Here is a 10,099-nt window from a genome sequence, read left to right on the forward strand (position 1 = left end):
ATATCAAAATATTTTTTGAGAAAGTTTTCTTTTAGATTACATATATAACGATGAGTATGAAAAGATCAATTTGTACGCAAAAGTGATCAATTATAATTATTAATATATTATATTTTGGATCTATTACGATTGAAAAATGATAAACTGTTTTTATTTTGTGCAAGTTCAATATTCATTTGAACTTACTTATTTCTTATGCATTAAAGCATTGATTTTGATTTTAAGGTGTTTTTTCATTTTATTGATTTCGATTTTGTTATGAAGCTAGTTGAATATAGGATATACCAATTTGGTAATTTTTAAATACAACAAGCTACATTCATGTATACATTGAAAGAAATAATATATGTGCTTGCTGAATGTTTTTGATGTTTTCAATTAAATTTTAATTTTTATTAAAATTCTGATTTTTGATTTTGTTTTATTAGTTTTTCTTTTTAATTTTTTTGGTTGTTTATTCGTTTCGTTTCGTTTCACATTTTGTGTTCAATTTATTTATTTGTGAAGAATATTGAATAGTTTGTTTTTTCTATCTATTTCACCCCCTCAATAAGATTATATTAAGGTTTTAACAAATAAGGTGAATAGCTTAACTATATGAGCATAAATGCTCTAATGATAGAAACTTGCATATGGAATATTCTTTTTATTTTTATTGGAACAGAATTTTCCATTTGTCAAGCATTCGATGTGACTGAAATAATGGATAGAATAATAGAGCCTTCAATGTATTTCAATAAGTTGAATATTGATTTTTCTTCTGATGACGTATGTTCACAAGCATTTAAATCGCATTTAGGGGTTAGAAATATTTATTATGTTGAAAACATTGAAAACGAGTTATTTTGCGAAAAAGATAAATGCTTTCATGAACGGAAAAATACTGAAATAAGAGGAAACGTCGAATTGAAAATTTCATCTTTTGATTGCAAAAACTTGAAAATGAAGGAAGAAGCAAATGCAAGCATTATTAAAGTTGAAAGAGGAAGTTTATTATTATTGGACAGGTGCTCGATTGAAATCAGTTGCGAATAGTTCCCGTTTGACATAAGCTGGGGTTATGTGTCAGTTGCAAATATTTCACTCTGCTTGTATTCAACTTCACTTTTACAAAAATGTCCGTCTCTTTTCTCTTCAGAAACATTTCAAGAGAAGTTTACTGAGAATTGCCATATTTCTGTTTGTTCATCTTGTTTCTCTTCTTTTTGTATATCGTCAGTCTCGTTTCTGGCACTTCCCTTCGTATCTTATGTATCCCTCTCTAATCTGGTAGTCTTCAACATTTCAACATCGCCATCAGAACGTTCACCTTCAATAACTGCATCAACCCAAACAACATGCCTGATGAGCGGATGCATATTTGCATCAGTTTGTGATGTGTACGATGGAGGGGTTGTATCTTCCTTGAACAATCCTTCGTCTTCATTATCTTCTTTGAACGCCTCATTTGTCAGGTGTTATCGAACTCAGAATGTTGTTTATTCAGGGAGTGAAGGATATCCTTCGAGACCAGGAAGACAGAATCAAACAACAAATGGAGTAAATTCATTCACTTTGTGCGAATGGAATGGCTCTAAAACAATCGGAATAGATGGCTCTTATACAGACGGGATTTCAAGTGGAGGGGCAATTTTCATGTACGGTTTATCGTCTGGAGTACTTTCAGTGAAATTCTGTTCGTTCTATAATTGCTATACGCATTATTGTGGTGGCGGAATATTTTGCAATTCAATATACGCTGTTGAAATTGAGAACACCTCTTTTATTTCATGTGCTTGTGGTTATTATTGAAGGGGATGTGCTGATATTCAGCTAATTTCATCTAATGTGCATATTGGTGGATGCATATTTCAGAATTGTTCTGCAAATGAAGATGGGGGATGTTTAAGTCTCGTTGGATTTAATGTTTCGGGATCATTGCGCTCCAGAACGGAAAATGGGAACAAAGAAAATTCTTGCATATTTGACTGTTCTTTTTCTTCCTGCTCAATTGCATATTCAAGAGGAGGAGGTATTTTTGTTCATAACGCTCCTGCTCAATTTAAAATAAGGAGCACAAAATTTATTTCGTGCACTGCAGAATCATTTGGCGGAGGTTTTTATTTGGATCAGTCTCAAATAGATTCTTCACTTAACACTATTATTTGTTACTTTCTTTTCTTTCATAATTGCAAGTACTATGAAGATCCTCCATATGGTCATGATGTACATTTTTTTGATGAATCGAGTTATTTCGAATATTCAAATCCATTCTATGAATCATACACAACGAATGCAGATGATAGGAGAGTCTGTTTTGGTTCAAGTAATAATTGGGAATTTCAGGAAATAGAAAAGAAGTGGTGGCTAAAGGATGGGATGCTTGAACGATTTGTTGGAGTGATGGGTGATGACAATAACGTTTGGTGCGGAATAAATGAAACCTTCCCTTGCAAGACGCTTGGTTATTCTGTACAAAAAAGCCCAGAACAAGCGAATTCGTCCGTCAATGTGCTTGAAGGAAATCGTGTAAGCGAAATGTCAACAATAAAAGTGCAAAAAAGAAACATAAATGTTGTTGGGAAAGGGAAAGAAGAGAGCGTGATCGAACTAGGTTTCCTTTCATCTACATCAAAATCGTTGTTTTGCTTGCTTAGTGGAAATCTCAGTATTGCTTCGTTGGGAATTAAACAAAACTCAGCAAACAATCCTTCGCCAAATATATTTATTATGGAGGAAGAAAATGGATATCTCAAATTATATGACATTGTAATATTTTCTAGAAATGGTGAAAACGTTGCAATATCATCACCATTATTTGTTGTAATATACTCAAAGTTATCTATTATTTCCACAGAAATAAAAAATATGATTATTTCTCAACCATTGTTTATTGAGTCTTCATCAAGATCAACAACTTGTGTCCTGTCAAATGTTAGGCTTTCAAATGTGAGGAGGGTTGGAGGAGACGGAGTTTTGGCTTCAAAGACTGTTGGGGCGGATGAAGGATTTGAGATATGGAATGCAACATTAGAAGATTGTGAATGCACTGAAGGGAATGGATGTAGAATTAAAGTGGATTTTGCATCAACCACAAGCAAGCTTCGAGTGGGTTCGTCATCAACAATGAGCGGAACTGAAGCCAGATTTAGCGCTTGTGGATGTGGAGGGTATGGGGGAGGGTTGATGAAAAATTTGATAGAAAATGCTTCCGACTTTAAAATTTTGGTAGTGAATTTTGCTTATTGTTCTTCGGAAAAGGGAGGGAATTTTATATTTGTTAACTCTAATGATTTATCTCAAGTTATTAATGGAACTACGCTTGCCTTTTCTGTTGATATAAATGATGAAATGTCATGTTCGGGATTTGAACGAGGCACAACTGGAGAAGGTTTCGTAATTCCGCTTGTTCTCTACTCGAAGAATTTATCATTTCCAGTTTTCATTAATGGGACAGAAGGTGCAGATTTTTCTGCTTGCTGATTTTTGAATTATCCATGCTGCTCATTAAACGCATTATCGAAATCGCGATTTGGTTCACAGCCTCACATTTTATTTATTTCTCAGCCTTTCACTTTTGACGAAGAATTCGTATTTGATGATCAGGAATGGAGAATTAATTCTTCATCCTACATTTCCTCAAACGGATTTGCTGTTGTATCACCAATTGGACTTGTCCAAAACGAGCTGATGATTACAAAAGTGTCTTCATATTTCAATAATATAATGTTTAATTTGTCCAGAACGTTGAATGGCTGAGGATCTTGATTTCGAGTTGATTCAGATAATCTCAATGTTAACAAGTGTGGGATACGTAGCTCAGAAACAGAAATAGGATATGGATTTGCTCGAATCTGTGGAGGAAAAGTTTTCATTTGCGAATTTTCTACATTTTAGCTGAGTTTTCCATCATCTTCTTTGTTTAATATCAATTCGAGCAGTGCTTCGCTTTTAATGAGCGATTCACAATGGCTGACCAAGGCCGTAATATCTACATAATTGCTCCATCTCTGAGTGAAGTAATCAATAACGAGCGATACCTTCAATAGATGATCCAACTATTGACAATTCTTCGATGGAATGAGCTGAACCTCCGGATAACGAGCCATCTATTTCATTGCCATTGTATATGAGAGTATTGGATGCATTTGTTTTTGTTTCTTCGAGTGGCCTGGATGTCAATGTTTGTGGGTTTAGCGACTTTTCTTGCCTAACACTTTTGTATTCATTTAGCAGAAAAGATGATGACAAAAAAATATGTGTTTTGGACTCAATTGCCTTTGAAGAAGAGATTAAAGCATGTGATTGCATTTATTTAATCAAAGGAGGCACAGAATTGAGCGGATGGAACATAAGTTCCAATGCTTCCGGTGATGATTATGCGCTTATTACAGCAGACACTGACCTAACGATAAGCAATCTCACAATTAGACTTCCAGATGCATTCCAAACACATTTAGCGTTTATTGGATCAACAAAATATTTGAGAATAAACGACTGTGAGCTGGAATGCCTTGATTCCACTTCCTCAATAATTAACTATTGCATTTTCTCCTTGAACGGCGGAGGATGCTCAATGTCTTGTGTTACATGCAAAAACACTGAATTTATAAATACCTCAATTATTGCATTTGGAGAGAAGTTGTTAGATTTGAATTTGAATGAACTTGTCTTTGATAATGAAATATTTTCCTCTGCTTCCATTTTAAGCAATTCTTCAACAACAGAATTATTCTGGGCAAATGCTGGCACAACGAAAATGCAATTAACAAACACCACTCAGAATGGCTCAAAATCATTGTTATGTCTCTCTTCATTCGCTTTATTTATTGAAGGTTCAAATTTTGTGTTGCAACAATAAAGTCCATGGAAATGGAACAGTTTTGAACATCTCAGGAGGCATAATTCGAATATCTAATTGTTCAATATCAGGGTTGAATGGCTTTGCTAGTTCTGAAAATAATGAAGCAGATTATGAAGAAGATTTCAGCTGTAAATTTGAGGGATCACTTATTACTCTCAGAAATTGTCTTTCTACGATTAGTTCAGTTACGTTTGCTAATTCGTCGATTGGTGCGCTGTCAATAATTGAAGGCGAAACTCATTTAGAAAATTGTGCATTCATTAACAACACCATCAACAATGCTGACTTCAATTCTGTTCATTGGAACATTTTGTGTGAAAAAGGAGCTCTTATTGTTGATTCGTATTCTGATGAATCTGGATTGAGAGATCCAGACAATCTACTGGAAGGAGAATACCTCGAACTTTGGATGCAGAATAGCGGCTGCACGATAAATGGTTCGGTTGGTCAGAGATTGCAAGAGAGCGAAGATTTATCTGAGGATTCATTAAAAGCATTTCCTCAGAAGACTTATCTTTTTTGCAGTCCGCATGTTTCAAAAACAACACTAATTGATACCGATGATAAAGCAATTGTTCATTTCAAAGGAAATAACCTTCTTCTTTGTCTTGTATCATATGAATTATTTTCCTTAAATGTTTCTGATGAAAATGCAAGAATACAAGAAATTTCTTTATCCTTAATAACATGTTCGTATATCAACCAGAATGAAAATGCCGTTGAGGTGTCAAAATCTCAACTCAAGTCCGCTTTTGATATGACTGAGATTCAAATTTGGGTACAGCTGTTCTTTCGTTGAAGGAGAACTCTCTTTATGACGAGCACTCAAACGGTGTTTGTGTTATTAAAACGGAACCTGTTCTTTTGCAAGATGTTATCGAACAGCCTGCTGATGTTTCCAAATCATCGTCAAAAGCATTTCCTTGGTGGATTACACTTATTATTGCTGGAGTTTTGATTATCGCTTTGATTATTGCTGTGATTGTAATTGTTAAGAAAAAGCGCTCAAATAAATGGAAAGACATCGAAATTAGAGATGTTAATGAAGAATGTGAAGAAAAGGGATTGATGGACATGAACGAAACGGATAAACTGGGGATAGCAATAAATCCTGTTAGCGAGACACCATCAAAACGAGATAGTTCTTCGATCGTTATCCAATCATCGAAAACTTCAAATGTTGATGGAAATTGTATCTTTAAGAAACAATTTAGCAATTCGTCGCTCGTATCAACAAATCCATTTGAGAATACTCCTGGATTAGCTTACGATTTTCCAAATGAAGAATGTAATGAATGCTCATCATCTGATTTATTGGGTGATTCAAGCTTGCTTGAATCTTTTGAATCACTTTATCCTATGGGGAAAAATGCAGATAATCTCTCGTTTAAAAATGGTTCAATGGATTTGTTGTCCGTCTCTTCAACAGCAGCGCTTCTGGCAAATGAAAATAACTCAGTTGCACAAAGTTTGGATCTATCTCAGTCAAATAACGGCTTCATGTCTAAAAATTTCAGTGTAGCTGAGACTGATTCACTTTGTGATGAATTAGAAGAAGATATAATGAGCAAGCTTTTGACTTCTACTATTATACATAAAGCTTTTCCGGAAAATGATATGACGGGTGATTCTCAAGATGTATTAACTGAGATTTGTGCCGCTTGTACTGCATTTGCATCTCATGAGAATAATGACTTGATACGGGATTCTGAACAAATGGCAAATCCTTCGCAAAGAAAAAGGAAAAAGAAAGGAAAGAAAGGAACGCATAGAAGGGGAGCAAAATTGAATGATGTGCAATCAGAAAATGAAAAAGAAGAAATAGAGAGCGTAGGAATCCTTTTGAAAAATACAGTTGCAATGGTAGAAAAAAATAATGGATCTGATAGTATAGAATCTGTTAATTTTAAATCTCCTGAATATTATCATGCATCTTCTTCAGCATCGAGCACTCCTTTCTCTTTATTTGGAGATGACGATAAAGCTACTGGAGATTCAGTATTGAAACGATATAACAATTTATCAGAAAATACAATAAACATCATAAGAACAGATACGATTCTTGATGATACTGTTACTGTTAATATTCTGAGTGCATCATTTAAACAAACAACTCCAGATAATCCTGTAGATTCAGACCAATCTGGGCAGGGTGAAATAAATACAAGATATTGCAACATGGAATCTGAAAATCCTCCAGCTGCAGATGGAGAGCCTAAACAAGAGCGTCTTCGAAAGAAGAAAAAGAAAAAGAAAGTTGAAAAAAGCACTTCTGAACAATCAGGGGATCCTGCAATTCATGTGAATAACAATATTGAAGATCAGGAACAGAAAGAAACTGATCAATTTTCAGCTCTGAATACAGTGCATAATAAATCATCGTTTGATCAAAACTGTTCAGTGGAAAAACCCAAAGATGGAGATTCGGAAGCATTAAATGCACATACATTTACCGATATTAAATCTGATAATGAGCAAACAAAGGAGAATGCTATTAATTCTCCAGAAGAGTTTCTTGTGAATGAAAATATAATTCCGGACAAATTGAAGAAAAAGAAGAAGAAGAAGAAGAAATTACAAAAGCAACTGAAAGAAGAATCGAATGGTGAGTTATCTGATGTTAATTCAACCTTGTTTGATGAATCAAAAAATGAAAAATTTTCATCAAGCGAAGGTCCAACAGTTACGAAAACAGATATTTTCGATATTTAATCATCCGACATTTATTCTTCTGCTGTATCCTTGAATCAAGAAAATAAAGAAATAATTGTTGTTCAGAATTGTGATTGATCATCTCAATCTCGATAAGAATAAAATCAAGTTCGAGCAATTTCATCACTTTGGAAGCATCTCAGAAACGAAGTTAAAATAGATGAAGATATCAAGAAAAAGAAAAATGAAATTGAAGAAAAATCTCAAACTATAGGGGGGAGTAGATATTTAATGAAGACATCATTATTCAATTGAACAAATTGATAAATGTGTTTGTTCCGCTGTATGTTAACTTTTATTCTAAACAGAAAATCAGACCAGTCATTTGCAATTAAACGATTTTATTAACTTGTTAATTTTTTGCTTGCAATTGTAATGCTATGAATTTGCGAAAAGCAGTTCACAGAGCGCAGTTCGTCCAATGAGAGAATCTGCTCTTTCATTGTTGTGAAGCCAATAAAAAGACTGAAAATTTTCTTATTCAGCTGTCTGTGTTGCGAAGATAAAAATTATAAACTCTATTGTCTTTTTTTTTTTTCCTGTAATATTTATGCCTCTATTAATGGAGCAAAAACAATCAATGTGTAATTGTTTGATGTCTTTGTTTTTCTCTTTATATTTAAAAGTGTGAATGTTATCTGTATTATTTTCACTCTTAAACTTTTTGTTATATTTAAATTGATGGATTCTGTTAAAGTTAATTTTTTTTTTAACATGTTAGAATGTTGAGTAATTTTTTGTATGTTATAGGTGTTCCTATTTTCCTTATATTCATTCATTTTTTATGTTCTTTTTGTGGCAGTTAAATATATATGTGTGTGTACATGTTTCCCTTTAATTTCTTTATAATATTTTTTTAACGCAAGTCTTTGAGTACATATCTTTCTCTTCTGATAATCATCTTTTTTTTTACTATGTTGTAAAAATGATATTTCTCGAGCATCAATTATTACCAAGGTTTATTACTAAAAATTCTGCACTCACTTAAATAATCTTATTCATGATTCTTTTATCCCAATTTATTTTTAACTCAAATCGATTCGGTTTGAGTTGTTTTTGATATCATATATTCGCCACGAAACAGCCTGTTCCCTCGGCTTGCTCACATATTCATTGCATTTAAAATCAAAATTTATTGAATTTTACAATTTTATTTGATGAGTTTGAGATTTTTTTATCAAAGTTTTGGAAATTGAAATTTTGATCATTATTCTTTGAAATTTTCATAAATCTGCAGAACATTTCAGATTGCATGAAAAATGTATTTTGATATCATTTTTTTCATTTGAGCTTTGGTCAAATGTTTTTCCTCAAAGGAAATAACTAAGTTGTAAATGATCCCATTGTTCTATTGGTGCCAAATCCGAATCCAGCAAATTATCTGTTTTTTTTTTTTTTTTTTTTTTTTTTTTTTTCAAAAATAATAAATGGGACGATATTTTTTTCTTTATGAATTTTGTTCCATTCTGCTCATTTAATTATATTTCTCAATTTTGAAGAATTTTCTATGTTTTTTTGACATGGAATGAAAGATTTTACATGATAAGGTTGTGGAAAAAGTTTGGAACAAATTGTTATCTTTTTCATAAATGAAAGAATTTTGCCCCAAATGTTAACCATGCGTTTGATTGAATGTGAAGAGCTCACATTCGTGCAATTACTTGATATTTTATGGAAAGCTGCAATCTTTTCGTGAAGCTGAACATTTTCAGAAAGCAAATAGTCTAAATATGAATTGTTTTTTGAGTGTAAATATTAAACAATCTTTCTCGGTGTGAAACTGTATTTTTGTATAAGTTAAGCCTTTTCAAATAATACAATATGTCAAAATTTTTTTGAAAAGTTCCTTTTGTTAAATTTTCAATATAAATATGGGTGATTATTTTTGAAATCATATTTTTCCATTCAAAATTTTCGGTTTATAAATTTCCATTTAAAATTAATTAATGAACACAAAAAAAGTGAAATGGTATGTTTGAGACATCTTCATCTTTAATTCAGCAAAAACATTTGTTTTTGAAACAGTTGTAATGAATTTGACATTTGAATTCAAAATCTCTTCCCAATGACAAACAATCATTGAAAAATCAACACCCCGAAAAAAGATATGATTTCAAAAATTATCACACATATTGTTTTCAAATTTCGATCAAATTTCTGTTCCCAATCATGAAAATTTATAAAAATGGAAATAACAACATTGTCAAGATTTTGTTTTCATAACAGTATAATCTGTTGACTGATTACAGATATTTGATCAAAATAGGAAATTTTTATTCTATTTGATAATTAACCAAAAGGAACTTTTCAAAAAAATTTAGACGTATTCATTTTGAAACAATTTTGAATTTTCATTAGAGAATAAGCTTTTCTCAGTGTATTAGTGTGCATATGGGTGATTATTTTAGAAATCATGACTTTTTTCGGTGTGCTGTTTTTTTAAAGGTTGTTTGTAATTTGGAAAACGTTTTGTGATCAAATGCAAATTAAAACACAATTGTTTCACAAACAAATGAGTAATCTGAAATTAAGATGAATATGTCT

The 10,099-nt window shown here is 32.3% G+C and overlaps 2 protein-coding genes across 2 annotated transcripts; both read left to right on the forward strand.

Annotated features, from left to right (window-relative positions):
• Nucleotides 1–2,847: 2,847 nt before the first annotated feature.
• Nucleotides 2,848–3,462, forward strand: MONOS_7758 (uncharacterized protein; the record flags this gene model as incomplete). The annotated part of the gene is made up of 1 exon (XM_067878107.1): nucleotides 2,848–3,462. One exon carries the CDS (start codon nucleotides 2,848–2,850, stop codon nucleotides 3,460–3,462), a length of 615 nt encoding a protein of 204 aa, XP_067719950.1.
• A 1,479-nt stretch (nucleotides 3,463–4,941) lies between these two features.
• Nucleotides 4,942–7,555, forward strand: MONOS_7759 (uncharacterized protein; the record flags this gene model as incomplete). The annotated part of the gene is made up of 3 exons (XM_067878108.1): nucleotides 4,942–5,032; nucleotides 5,167–5,280; nucleotides 5,628–7,555. The coding sequence occupies 3 exons, from the start codon at nucleotides 4,942–4,944 to the stop codon at nucleotides 7,553–7,555; spliced, it is 2,133 nt and encodes a 710-aa protein (XP_067719951.1).
• Between the last annotated feature and the right edge of the window lie 2,544 nt (nucleotides 7,556–10,099).

This window comes from Monocercomonoides exilis (assembly GCF_001643675.1).
Source record: "Monocercomonoides exilis strain PA203 chromosome Unknown scaffold57-524287, whole genome shotgun sequence".
Taxonomy (NCBI): domain Eukaryota; phylum Preaxostyla; order Oxymonadida; family Polymastigidae; genus Monocercomonoides; species Monocercomonoides exilis.